This window comes from Choloepus didactylus, chromosome 15 (assembly GCF_015220235.1).
Source record: "Choloepus didactylus isolate mChoDid1 chromosome 15, mChoDid1.pri, whole genome shotgun sequence".
Lineage (NCBI taxonomy): Eukaryota > Metazoa > Chordata > Mammalia > Pilosa > Megalonychidae > Choloepus > Choloepus didactylus.
This window is the reverse complement of record NC_051321.1, coordinates 17,774,163-17,789,411: the sequence shown is the minus strand read 5'-3', so window position 1 is coordinate 17,789,411 and position 15,249 is coordinate 17,774,163. Positions and strand designations below refer to the sequence as shown.

At 34.0% G+C, this 15,249-nt stretch overlaps 1 protein-coding gene across 2 annotated transcripts in view; it reads left to right on the top strand.

Moving 5' to 3' along the window:
• Positions 1 to 15,249, top strand: part of ATRNL1 (attractin like 1) — a 1,027,996-nt gene that overhangs the window by 751,226 nt on the left and 261,521 nt on the right. Inside the window, exon 27 of one of the 2 annotated variants that reach the window (XM_037804686.1) lies at positions 9,374 to 9,481. The exons of the other annotated variant lie outside the window; for it this stretch is intronic. Within the exon in view, the coding sequence (XP_037660614.1) occupies positions 9,374 to 9,481 (108 nt within the window). The remainder of the gene's footprint in view (positions 1 to 9,373; positions 9,482 to 15,249) is intronic. 2 annotated transcript variants of the gene reach the window in all.

The window sequence follows — 15,249 nt, the reverse complement described above, 5'->3', positions numbered from 1 at the left end:
TTTCATATGGCCTGAAGTAACCTTCAAAAAGTTCTGAAATATTTTTACTTATCTTCGTATTTTTTTCCCACTAAGAAATAGATAAGGCTTTGTTGCTTTCAACTCCAGGCTACATAAATATTTCTTCCAGTATCAGAAAGTTCTCACAGTTGTCTGTCGTCAGTATCCTGGTAAACTGTCAGAGAGCTCCTGATATTTTTAAAAGCATGTAAAAGCTTGCTGAATGAAATAAAAACAGTCGTCTTATTCATAAGTTCCTAGAAAAGTGTCCGACACATTGCAGAAGCTCAGTAAAACTTTGTTGAATTAATGAATGACTGCAGCCAAAGTTATCACCAAAAAATCAGGACACTGATGAACTCTCTATAAAATTGTTCTTAAAATGGATTACTTCTTTACTTCAGAAAGTAAAGAAAAGAAATGCCTGCCCAGAGTTTTAGTCTAACTCTTTAAGATTTATCCTTTGAAATGCCAAGTAAAGAAGAACTTCAGAATCTCCTTATAGTCCTTAATGAAATCTCTTGACAAGGCAGTAAGACTTGACCGAGGATTATTTTCTTATTGGTAATACATGAAGAGATGTGTCACATAACACACAGAGCTTCTTTTTTATCATCAGTGTAACAAAATAAGATATGTTACCAAGTATCAGATAAAATCAAGAATATACAGGTATATCATCAGTATAATCAAATTTTTACATGGAAAGTCAACTTTTACTATTTTGAAGATACAAAGGAATTCTTCATTAATGTAGTTGCAGGCATATAGTTGATGAAGATCAGGAATTGGCTATCCTGATACTTGTTAGTATTTATTTCATTTAGACTGAAGAGAAATGATGAAGCTACTAATTATTTCATAATCTAGTTCAAAATATTTTTAAAAAGTGCTAGCAAATGTTAGCAAATGGATATGATAATTATATAGGGATATTGCTTCAACTTTATTTTCTCTAATCTACAAACTGGCTTGATATTTTCAAACAAAATGAAACTCAACTGATTTGATAAGCAACTTCATGAGATGCTTCAAGATATAGCTTTTTTATTTGGAAAAATTCAATTTTGGTAAAGTTCTATACCTTTTAAATTAAACCTGTTTTCCATGAAGATTTATAGTGACTGATATATATAAACAGTTTTCAGGTGCTCATTCCATTTTCTTGGCTTCGAACTTCAATTCTGAAGAATCATGCCATGTAAGAAGTACTACCAATTTGGGCTCTTATAATTTTAACTAAGAATGCATAACCATGAGTACATAAGCATACTCAAGATTTTTCATACTTTCTTTTCTTTGACCTTTCCTAAATTAAGCTATACAAAGACTGTCCATATTTATATGCCCATACTTACAATACCAAGGCATGTTTTCTTTAATTCATGTCAGCAGAAATTTTTTACAGCTCTTGTATGGAAATGATGGTGATGCTATCTGGCCGTATAGTTTGTGCCACCCTGCTATCATTAATACTGACAATTTTCAGAATTCTTTGAGACTTTATTTACCTGGGAGCTATGATCTAAAATCAGTATGGAAAGACAAAATCATTCAGTATAAAGTACAGGTGGTGTTGGATATACAACCTCATAAACACCAAAGTTTGAGAACAAATGAACTAAAAGAAAGTAAGGAATAAAATGAAACTTTAGAAATAGATGTTTGAGCATTGGACCCATTCTGCCTTTAAGATAATGTTCAAGTTCTTATCTAGAAAATAGGGAAGTATAGAGAATTCCAAAGTAGTCCTGCTTGGTTTCAGGATTGACTCCAATATGTTTTATTTTTAAGTATTAATATATGTTGCTAAAGCTATTTGTTGTAAGAATTTAAGGAAATAGTGGAGTTACATTTGGTTCCAGTTGAGGCACAGCTAGCCTCTAAAGACAGCAGTAAGCTAAATGATTGAATTGTCTGAAATGGTAAAAAAAAAATAAAAAAATGAAAATAAAATTTAAAAAAACACCTTTTTTCTAAGAAAAGTGTCACTCATTAGTGCCAGATTCATTGACTTTCTAAGTCAGGGGTCTTCAGGTGGAAGAATCTTGGTCTAGAGGACCTGTGAGGTCCCTTTTTGATCTAAAAATCTATGAAGAAAAACAAAATCCATGAAGACCATTGTCTTGGTCACATTAATTATATGGTCATTGTAATCCAAACAACAACAGAGATCCTCATTTGCTGGCATTTTTTTAATTCTTAGCATGGTAATTTATACATAAGTTTAGTTTTAATTTGAATTGAGTTATATTTTATTTACTTTGAGTTTTAACATATTTAATTCACATGTATATTCAGACTTATATGTTCTCACATACATGCATATGTAATATTTTGACATTAATATATAAGCTATCAGCATTTTAGAGGAGATATGGAAATATTGAAATTTATATATCAGCATTTTAGAGGAAATATGGACATACTGAAATTTATATTTTAATGGAAGATTTAGAAACATTTTCCATTCTTTCTCTGCCCTTCCTCTGTCTAGTAACAAGCTTGACGATAGTAAAAGGAGAGTTTGGGTTTTGGGTCATTACTGCTAAGCAGTAACCCTACATATCTGCAAGACCTACCTGAAAAAATTGCTATGGTCATTTGACAACTCAGGACAACATTTTGCTTTCAGATAATGAAAAAAAAATTGAGTAAACTTAGAGTTTAGTGGAATCTTCGTAATGATTAAAGCCCTTCTTGGGCAGTCACTGATGTTTATTTTACACCTTAGTACAAATGTTGCAAAACACCAATTGGTAAAGAAACATCAGAAATCTTTGGAAGTGAATAATTTTGGTAAATTTGGTGACTACCTCTCAGGAAGTTACTCAAAACCTTTCATTTTTAGGTAAACAACATGCTTTCAAAAGTAACCTGTTCCCAGTAGGTCACAGATTGTAGAGGCCTAGAGAAAACCAATTGAAGTAACCTGAACAGATATGTACAGCCAAGCCATCTGCTTAAGGTGCCAGCATCACTATCTAGGAAAACCAGCTTCACCCTGGAAGTAAAAGATTTCTGGTACTCTGAGTTAGAGTTTGAGGCTTATGCCTTGCAGATTTAGTTATATAAAGTGATAAAATACCACATTTTCTAAATATATTCTAAAATATATTCCACTTCTCTTTACTCCCTCACCCCAACCTAACGGTAAAAGAACAAAACTGATTGTTTACTTATCTTACTGTATGTTAAATGCATTTGTGTTAATAACAGAAATACCCTCTTTCACAAATTATTATGTAATCTCTAATTCAGATGCTTTGTTCATTTCTCCTTTTATGACTTTCCAAAATATTAGGAATATAATTGTTATCAAAAATTTTAAAGCATTATGATGACTTTATGGCAGCTTTTTCCATAATCTTTGCAGTATTAAGATAGATGAGGACTACATGAAACCTAATGTGGACTTGAAATATAGGTCCACAAAACTGCCCCATTCTAAAAAAGAATAAATGTTCACAAACTTTGGAGGCTAGGACAAATTCTAGAATATCAAAGGACGTATCATTATTTTAAAAGTTTATTCATAATTAAAATCAGTTTTTTCATAACTTGCCTTCACACTCATTCAGATGATACAGATTTTTTTTTACTCTCATTCACTCATTCATTGTTCATTCATCAAATACTAGTAACCACCTAATTAGTGCCATGGAGAATAAAAACAAATAAAATAGATTTCTGCCTTAAAGAAGATTTCAGAAAAGCACAAAGATATAAAGAAGTAATGCCATACTAGTGTATTGGTTCATATGAGGAGTGATCACTGCAAACAGTGAGTGGGGTCAAAGGATGTTTGAAGGTGGGGAAGAAGAATAATGGTTAGAACCTAGAAATAAAAAACAGGAGTTAAGACATATGAAGACAATTGTAGACAGAATTGGTTGCTGTTTTGTTCTGTGTGTTTGTGTGTTTTTAAGGATTATTATTCTAAAATACATTAGCGATTTGTATGGATTTGGGGGTGGGTAGGGAAGGTGGCTAGTATGGTACAGTATTTGACTGGAAGAATTATCTGTATACACACATACATTTGATAGAATCAATGTGACTATACCTGATTGCTGTCATATTTAAGCACAGATTTTTGTAGTTTTTTTTTTAATTTTATAGTTTGTTTTGTAAGAGATTTTGAATACTAAAATAGCTATCATGGACACCAAACATGATACTCAGAACATCCCTAATTTTTTTATTTTCTTCACAACAATTTTTATAGCAGCATAGTTACATTCTATTGTTATTATGATCAATTTGTTCTCTTGGTTTTATCTTTCTGCTGAATAATTGGGAATAGCAGATTAGTTATAAAGCAGATGTATCTGTTACATGGCTTCTTATGGATATACAAAATTTTGAACCTCATTTTATATTAAAAAAAACACAATCACAGGAAATAAATTAATTTTCAAAAGTCCTTAAGAAAGTACTATATATTTTCTCCTAATTCTTAGGTTGCATTTTTATCATCCCAAGTTACAAATTTCAGAAAGCAGTTCCAAATCTAATTCATTTTACCACAGTCATGGCATTTCCAACTTTCTCATAAGTTTGCAACATTCATTAAAAGGGAGAGTAGTAGAGCAAAATGTGTCACTACTGAAGAAAATGGGCCTGTGGTTGTTAGTGTACCTTCTTCAAATACAAAATTAGTGCTTGAAATTTAACATTATAATTGCACCAGTTATTGAGTGCTCACAGTGTGCCAGACTTCGTGCTGAGCAGACTATGTCCACTATCTTGTTAGTCTTAACCTATGGCATAGATATTATTGTTATTCCTGTTTTATAGATGAAGGGGGAAATGAGCCTTATAAAGGTATTAGTAATTTGATTATGGTCCAATAGCTAATAAGTGGAGAAGCTAGGATTCAAACCATGTCCTCCAAGGTGTATGTGCCAGTTAGCATGTATTATGTCCCCCAAAATGCCATGTTCTTTGATGCAGTCTTGTGGGGCAGATGTATTAGTGTTGATTAGGATGGAATCCTTTGATTGAGTGTTTCCATAGAGATGTGACTCAATCAACTGTGAGTGAAATGTTTGATTGGATAATTTCCATGGAGATATGGACCCCACCAATTCGGGATAGGTCTTAATTAAATCACTGGAGCCCTGTAAGAGCTCAGACAGAAGGAGCTCAGTGCTACAGCTGAGAGACACATTTTGGAGATGGCCATTGAAAGCAGACTTTTGCTGATGCTTTGAAGAAGCTAAGAGAAGACAAAACACCTCAAGAGCAACATTTTGAAGAACACACAGGAGCTGAGAGAGGATCTGGAACACAATCTGAGATCAGCAGACTCCAGCCACATGACTTCCCAGGTAACAGAGGATTTCTGGACACCATTGGCCTTCCTTTGGTGAAGGTATACTCATGTTGATACCTTAATTGGGACATTTTCATGGCCTTCAGACTGTAAATTTGTAACCAAATAGACACCCTTTTCAAAAGCCAATCCATTTCTGGTATTTTGCATGATGGCAGCATTAGCAAACCAAAACAGTGTATTACCCCCACTTTACAGATGAGAAAAAATTGAGGCTCAGTTAGGTATAAATTATTTTGCTAAGCTCAAACAGTAAGTGGAAAAACTGGTATTCATACCCATGTCTTTCTGACCCCAGAGTCTAGCTATATTGCTATTGCCTATTAGTATTTATGCTAAATTTTGACAAAAATTTAAGTTGTAAGCATGTTGACTACATCTCCTTTGTTCTGACATAGTGGAGGCAAAATTTGAATTATTAATTGGGAGAGGGAGGAAAATCTTAAAGGAAGGGGCTGAGAGGCAGAAGTTAGTAGAAAAGAGAATCATACTTTATTCCATTTTATTATTTTAGGTCCATCACACCAAAGCAAGACTGTTTCTGGAAGAAGAGATTTACCCTTCCTAAATTTCGCTGTAAGAACATTTGCATTGGTTTACCAAAGTCAGAAACTCAGCCAATGTCAGCAAAAGTCCTCTAGTCCTCACTGAGTACCAAGAGTAAATTCATTTGGCTAATTCCCTGTTTGCATCATTTCTTGTATACTATTTTTTTTCCTGTTTACTATTTTGGGCTTTATGATGGATTGAATTGTGTACCCTAGTTTGAACATGTTCTTGGCCTTGGTTCACATTCTGGTGGGTGTGGACTCATTGGAAATAGGAGCTCTTGAAGATGCTACTTCAGTTTCAGTTATGTATGACCCAACTCAATCAGGTAGGCCTTCAATCTAGATTACTGGATGTGCCAGTTTGACTGTATTATGTCCCCCAAATACCATTATCTTTCGTGTAATCTTGTGTGGGCAGACCTATCAGTGTTAATTAGATTGTAATTATTTGAGTGTTTCCATGGCGATGCGCCCCACCCAACTGTGGGTGATGACTCTGATTGGATAATTTCCATGGAGGTGATGGGTGGGTCTGAATTAAATTACTGGAGCACTATATAAGATCAGACAGAAGGAGCAAGCTGCTACAGCCAGGAGGGACACTTTGAAGAAAGCACAGGAGCAGCAGATGAGAGACAGTTTGAAGACGGCCGTTGAAAGCAGACTCTTGCTCCAGAGAAGCTGAGAGAGGACAAATATCCCAAGTGCAACTAAGAGTGACATTTTTGAGGAACCGCAGCCTAGAGAGGAACAACCTGGGAGAAAGACATTTTGAAACCAGAACTTTGGAGCAGACGCCAGCCACGTGCCTTCCCAGCTAACAGGTTTTCCGAACACCATTGGCCATCCTCCAGTGAAGGTACCCGATCGCTGATGTGTTACCTTGGACACTTCACGGCCTTGAGACTGTAACTGTGTAACCAGATAAACCCCCTTTTATAAAAGCCAATCCTTCTCTGGTGTTTTGCATTCTGGCAGCATTAGCAAACTAGGACGCTGGAGTCCTTCATAAGCAGAATAAAATTCAGACCGAAATAAAGAAAGCCATGGGAAGAAGCTAATGTAAAGAGAACCTAGAAGGGAAAGGGAAGTCACCCCCAGGTTCCTCACCATGTCACAGAAAAGCCAAGAAAACTCAAGGATTGCTGACCAACCAGAAAATACTGACCCTGGGATCAGACTTCTACTCTCTGAAACTGTGAGCCAATAAATACCTGTTGTTAAGCCAAAACATTTTATGGTGTTTCTGATCATAGCCAGGAAATCAAGACATGCCCTATTTTTTTTTTTTTTTTAATCTTACCATGTTTTGTTTTCCAAACTATAATGTGAAGATCCTGGGCAAGAATAATACTTTTCTTCTTTGCAGAGAGGGAGGCACATACCCTAGTCAGCATTCAATTATTAAAAAGTGATAGAGACTCAAAGCTCAGAAGACAAACTGGGATCTTTAAAATACCTTTGCATTCTGCTAACAATTTTTTTGTAAAACTGAACAAAAGTATCAGTCATAATTTTTTTTATTATGAGTGTTGGCAGTCACAATAATACATTATATTCCAGGAACTCTTCTTTGTCAAAAATAGTGCATTTGGAATATTTATAGATTTACAAAATTATAATTTGTGATATTGAGTATCCATTCATTATATTTTATAGACTTTCACTTTTAGGTATAAGGACAGTGGAAAATGAGGACATAGAAGTTGTTCGTTTTATTAAAATAAATCACTTCATCATATGAGATACCTTATAAGCTGAGGGGAACTAATAAAATGGAGGCAGTTTGCCTTTATCTGTCAGAAAATTGTGTTTCAACCCAAACTAGAATTTACAATTTTCTTAAAACTATTTATACATTACTACAGAAAATGTAGTTTATATGTTTGGGTTTTGGGGAGTGTTGGTGTGTGTATTTTTACCAGAGACAAGAGCATGGTGTCCTCCACACTTAGTATCCTTGGCATTGGGAATAGCATTATATTTGCATTTTGCACAGACAGGATCTTCAGATCAAAAGGCCACTCCTATTGAGAAAGGCACAAACCAGATTCTATTTGCCAGCAGCTATATTTTTAAAATTATGATTTCAAGTTTATTTTAAAGTGAATAGTTTGGTGGTTTAGATCACATTTACTTTTACTTTGAATATTTTTAAGTGTATCATTATCACTTCTAAAGAAAATATACTTTAAGAACTTAGGCAGTCATCCAGTAACAGTTGTATTATTACAAATGAGCAAATCCCATCCCAATATTCTCACTCACATGTTCTCTTTTTAATAATAAAAATAAAAAGGCTTAAGTTATATTTTAAATCATTTCATGAACACTGTCACTGCTGTGACACAGGTATTAAATCAAGAATGTTAAATAATAAAGTACCATAAGGTGTTGGCTTACGTTCCTTCATTATCTACAAGGGAATTTTATGAATGATGCATGACAGTGCTACATATATTTACATTCAAATACATCAAAGTACTTAATGTTTTAAGTTAATGCCAGTGAATCTTTAAGAAATCTCTGTGAATAATGAAGCTATTCATTCTGTTCAAGGATTTTGCCTTTCTTCAAAGATACAATATCTTCTTATTTGAAAGAGTATTTAATTGCATTGCTCATCCACTTTTAATATTTAATAATAATTTTATTAGCTGTATAGAATGAGAGGGGCAAGATTTGTAATATCTAGTGGTGGTCATCAATTTTTTCGTATCGTGATTAAATGAATATTATAATTACAAGGAGAGGTAGGAATATAAATTAGCTTGGCAGTTGGTTAAGATTTGCTCATTTATTGCCTTTAGCTTGGGCAAATCCCAGAAAAGCCACAAGGAGACAGAAGCAAATATTGGGGGTGCTTGGAAACCATGGCATAAAATTTCCACACCTACCAATCATTACTCGTTTTTAAATAATGAACACAGAGGCTTTGAATAAATTTATAAACACTGCCAATAACAATTCCTGCTGGTTCCAAAGTAATTGACAGGGGATCTTGATAACTTATAGGACTTAGTCTTGGAAGATATATGCTCCTTTAATCTCTATTCATGCAATTTGACAACTTTTCTTTATCTTTCTTTAAACATTTTTACTGTTATCTGCTTTCAGCTAAAAAGCATGGATTATTTTCAGTGGTAAAATTTGGCATAGCCTTCATCATAATAGCACTTTTTACTTAACTAGCACCTCTCACCTGAGGTTTTCCAAGTGCTTTGGAGTACGTTTCATTAGTCCTGTGGGGTGGAGGTCAGGGAAAAAGTTCTTTGTAGGCACCGTACATTTAAAGCCTCTATGGAAATATAACCCAGGCCATGGGAGAAAGCAGTTTTCGTTCTTACTGATCTAGATATGGATATGGCTATGACAGGATTCCTAAACTTGAGTGACTTTGTTAAAAAATGGAACCTGATATTGTTGATTTTGATGTGTTTTTTTAAAACCTATTTTAAAACAAATAATTTTTAACCCCCTCCAGCAACTGCTTCGAGAACGACAGCAGATGGCCAGCCGTCCCTTTGCTTCTGTTGATGTAGCACTGAAAGTAGGAGCTGAACAGACAGACTTTCCGCGAGGGCCATTAGAGGTAGGAACAGTGGTGCGGAGAGGGGACCATGTGATTTGCATATTTATATAGATTCTCTAATCTGCATCTGCTTCTGAAGCCAAACAGGGTCTGATTATCTAGAGTTGACAAGAATCGGCTACATATGTTATGCCATTTTCAAGGCACATAGTTTTAATAGTATGACATGAGCTGCAACAAAAGCCACTGGAGAATCTATTAGCCTAGGCAAGAGTGACAGACTGCTCGCCTGGCAGCCCTTCCCTGACAGATAGGAGCTGAAGGAATTTGAGATATGAGCATGATGGAAGAAGCAAAGCTCCTATATTTAGTCCTTGGAGTACCCTGTGCCCCTAGTTAACAGTTCACATCAATCTTTATTAACAAAGTTTACAATAAAAGGTGGGTAGAGAGGAGTTGCATTTAAATTAGATAGTTTCATTTTTTAATTTTAAGATATGTGGAATGTAGTAAATATTTTCATTTGTGGTTAATGACTATTATTACATTTCTTTATTGCAAAGGCTGAAATAGAGTGAAACAAATCATTAAGTACTAGTAAATGTCATATTAGAATCATGAAATAATGAATGATTTTTAAAAATTTTTGTATTTTATGTATTAGAAGTTATGGGTTTACATAACAATCATGCATAAGAGGATTTCTATGCACCACCCTATTGTTAACCCCTGCATTGTTGTGGTACATTTGTTACAACTGATGAAAGCACATTTTTATAATTGTACTTTCAGCTATAGTCCATGGTTTAATTTAGGGTTCACTGTGTGTTGTTCAGTTCCAAGATTTTAAAAAAAATTTTTTTTCTAGTAGGATGCATGCAACCTACAATTTCCCCTTTAAATTAAGATTCAAATATATAATTCAGTGCTCTTAGATTCACAGTGTTGTGCTACCATCACCATCGTCCATTATCAAATCTTTTCCATCATCCCAAATAGGAACTGTACGTGTTAAGACTTAACATCCTATTCACAATCCTGTTTTGCCCCCCCCCTTTAAACTATATTCTAGATTCTGACTCTATGAGTTTGCTTATTTTAGTTATTTTATATCAGTAAGAACCTACAATATTTGTCCTTTTGTATCCGACTTGTTTCACTCAACATGATGTGTTCAAAAATCACCTATGTTGTCTCATGTATCAGAACTTCATTCATTTTTATGGCTGAATATTATTCCATTGTGTGTATTTAGCACATTTTGTTTATCCATTCATCGGTTGATGGACACTTTTATTTTGCCTTCATGTTTTGGAAATTGTGAATAATGGCACTAAAATCATCAATGTGCAAATATCTGTTTGAATTCCTGCTTTCAATTCTTTTGGGTATACACCTAGAAGTGGGATTGCCTGGTCATATGGTAATTTTATACTTAACTTTCTGAGGAACTACCAAATTGTCTTCCACAGCAGCTGCACCATTGTACATTCCCACCAACAATTAATGAGTGTTCCTATTTCTCCACATCCTCTCCAAACTTGTAATTTTCCATTTTTAAAAACAGTAGCCATTCTAGTGAGAGTGAAATGATTTCTCCTTGTGGGTTTGATGTGCATTTCTCTAATAGCTAAAGATACTGAACATCTTTTCATGTGTTTTTTGACCATTTGTATACCTTGTTTGGAGAAATGTCTGTTCAAGTCTTTTGCCGGTTTTTTAATTTGTTTGCCTTTTTGTTGTTGAGTTGAAGGATTTTTTTATATATTCCAGATATTAAACCCTTATCAGATATGTGGTTTCCAAATATTTTCTATTGAGGTATAAATTGTCATTTTACTTTCATGATAAAGTCCTTTGAGATGCAAAACTTTCCTTTTGATGAGGTCCCATTTATCTGTTTGTTTTTTGTTTTTTTTCTTTTGTTGCTTGGGGCTTTGGGTGTGAAGTCTAAGAAATTATTTGCCAAACACAAGGTCCTGACAATGCTTCTAGGAGTTATGTTTTTCTTCTAGGAGTATTATAATTCTGGCTCTTATATTGAGGTCTTTGATCCATTTTGAGTTGATTTTTGTATAAGGTATGAGATAGAGGTTCACCTTCATTCTTTGGCAAATGGAGATCCACTTTTACCAGCAACATTTGTTGATGAGACTATTCTTTCCCAACTGAGTGGTCTTTGCCCATGTGTCAAAAATCAGTTGACCATAAATGTTAGGGATGATGTCTGAACTCTCAGTTCAATTCAGTTGGTCTTGTATCTATCTTTGTGCCAGTACCATGCTGTTTTGATTACTCTGGCTTTGTGTTGTTTTAAGATTAGAAAGTGTGAGTCCTTCAACTTTGTTATTCTTTTTCAAGATGGCTTTAGCTATTCAGGGCCCCTTGTGCTTCCACATAAATTTGATTATTGGCTTTTCCATTTCTTCAAAGAAAGTTTTGGGAATTTTGATTGGGGTTGAATTGAATCTATAAATTGCTTTGGGTAGAATCTTAACAATATTTAGTCTTCCAATCCATGAACACAGAATGTCCTTCTAGTTGTTTAGGTCTTCTTTGACTTCTTTTAGCAATGTTTCAAGATTTTGGTGTACAAGTTCACTGCATCCTTTGTTAGATTTATCCCTAAATATTTGATTCTGTTAATTTGTAAATGGATTTTTCCCTTGATTTCCTCCTCAGGTTGCTCATTACTAGTGTACAGAAACATTAATGATTTTGGGGTGTTGATCTTGTAAAACATCACTTTGCTGAATTCATTTGTTAGCTCTAAGAGCTTCGTTGTTGATTTCTCAGGGGTTTTTGTATATAGGATCATGTTATCTGTAAATAGGGAAAGTTTTACTTCTTCTTTTCCAATTTGGATGCTTTTTATTTCTTTTTCTTCCTTAGGGCTTTGAGTAGAATTTCCAGTACAATGTTGAAAAACAGTGGTAACAGTGGGCATCCTTGTGTTGGCCCTGATCTTGAAGGGAAAGCTTTCAGTCTTTCACCATTAAGTGTGGGATTGGCTGTGGGTTTTTCATATATACCCTTTATCATGGTCAGGAAATTTTCTTCAATTCCTAATTTTCTAAGAGTTTTTATCAAAAACAGGTGCTAGATTTTGTCTATTGTTTTCTCTGTTTAATTGAGATGATCATGTATTTTTCTCTCCCCTTTATTCTGTTAATGTGGTGTATTACATTAACAGGTTTTCATGTGTTGAACCAACTTTGCATAACTGGGATAAATCCCAGTTGATCTTGGTGTAGTATCCTTTAAAGTGCTGTTGGATTCAGTTTGCTAGTATTTTGTTGAGGATTTTGACATCTATATTCAAAAGAATTATTGGTATAATTTTCCTTCCTTGTGGTATTTTTATCTGACTTAGGTATGAGGGTGATGTTGGCCTCATAGAATGAATTAGGGAGTGTCCCCTTCCTTTCAATTTTGGGAAGAGTTTAAGCAGGATTGGTGTTAATTCTTGTAATGTTTGGTAAAATTGACTTGTGAAGCCATCTGCTCCTGGGCTTTTCTTTACTAGTTATTGGTTTATTGAGATCTTCTATTTCTTCTTGAGACACTGTAGGTAGTTTGTGTGTTTCTAGTAATTGTCCATGTCATCTAGGTTATCCTATTGGAGGTTGGTCCTATTGGTGGTGTTCAGTTGTTCATAGTATTCTCTTATAGTCCTTTTTATTTCAGTGGGGTTGGTAGTAATGGACCCCTTATCACTTAAGATTTAGTTATTCATGTCCATTCCCTTTTTTTCTTTTTCTATCTAATTATAGGTTTGTCAGTTTTATTGATCTTTTCAAAGAACCAACTTTTGGTTTTGTTGTTCTCTCTACTGTTTTTCTTTTTCTTTTTATTCTTTATTTCATTTATCTCCATTCTTTGTTAGTTTCTTCCTTCTGCTCACTTTGGGTGCAGTTTGCTGTTTTCTAGTTCTTCCAGTTTTGAGTTTAGTTCTCTGATTTGAAGTCTTTCTTCTTTTTTAATGTAAGGATTTAGAGCTGTTAATTTCCCTCTCAGCACTGCCTTTGCTTCATCCCATAAGTTTTGGTATATTGTATTTTCCTTTCATTTGCCTCAGGATATTTTCTAATTTCACTTTTGATTTTCCCTGTAACTCATTGGTTGTTTAAGAGTGCATTGTATAATTTCCATATGTTTTTGAATTTTCTGTATCTCCCTCTGTTACTGATTTCTAGCTTCATTCCACTGTGGTCAAAGAAGTTATAGCATGTGATTTCAGCATTTTCTAATTTACTGTGAATTGTTTTGTGACCTAATATATGGTATATCCTGAAGATTGATCCATGGGCACTTGAGAAAAATGTGTATTCTGTTATTTTGGGGTGAAGAGTTCTATATATGTCCATTAGGTCTAGTTGATTTAGAGTGTCATTCAAGTATTGTATTTCCTTATTGATCTTTTGTCTAGATATTCTATCCATTATTGAAAGTGGTATTAAATTTCCTACTATTAATATAGAACCATCTATTTTTCTCTTCATACCTGTCAGTATTTTTTTCATATATTTTTGACTCCACTGATAGGTGCATGTGTATTTATAATTGCTACATCTTCTTGTTGAATTGACCCCTTTATCAGTATATGTTATTGTCTTTGTCCATCCTGATAGTTTTTACCTAGTGTTTTTAGTCTGATATTAGTACAGCTACCCCAGCTCTCTTTTGTTATCTACTTTCATGGTATATTTTTTACCATCCTTTCTCTTTCAAACCTACTTATGTCTGAATTTAAGGTGAGTCTCTTGTAAACAGCATATAATTGGGTCATGCTTTGTAATCCATTCTGCCAGTCTCTGCCTTTTGACTTGAGAGTTTAATCCATTCACATTTAAATTCACTACTGATCATGCAGGACTTTCTTCTTCAAATATTTTGCTATTTACTTTTTGTAAGTCGTACACATTTTTTCCCTCAATTCTCCCATTAATGCCTGCTTTGATATTTATTTGTTTTGTTTTGTTTTGTTTTTGTATTGTACCATATTGAGTCCCTCTCATTTCTACTGGATATATTTTTCATATATTTTCTTTGTGGGTACCATGGGGTTAAAATTTAACATCCTAAATATATGACAATATTATTTATTTATTGATACCAACTTGACTTCAACAGCATATGCATACATTGTTCCTAAACCTCTCAGTTCCCCCACCTTTTTTTGTGCTTGTTACAATTATGTCTTTGTACATTGTACATCCAGAACCATAGATGTATCATTACATTTTATGCATTTGCATTTTAGCACCAGTAAAAAGTAAGAAGCAGAATTACATACCAAAAAAATAAAACAGTACTGGCATTTATAATTACCCGAAATGTTATCTTTTCCACAGATCCGTATTTCTTTGTGCCTCTTTTTATTTTAAATTATTTTATTTATCAAATTAAAAAAAACGTCTTTATGCCTCTTTGAACTACTTTCTAGTGTCTTTCCTTTCAGTCTGAAGAAGTCACTTTAGCATTGCTTGTAGGGCAGATTGGGTGGTGACAAACACTCACAGCTTTTGTTTATCTGGGAATATCTTAATCTATTTTTTTTTTAATCTCATTTTTTAAACAAAGTCTCACCTGAAATAAATTCTTGGTTGGCAATTGTTTTCTTTCAGCACTTTTAGTATTTCAACTCACAGCCTTCTTACCTCCATGGTTTCTGATGAGAAATTGGCACTTAACCTAATTTGAACTCCCTTGTACAAAACACATTGCTTTTCTCTAACAACTTTCACAATTCCCTTTGTCCTTTGCATTTGACAGTTTGATCAGTGTGTGGTGGAGTGTATTTTTCTTCACATTTATCCTGATTGGTG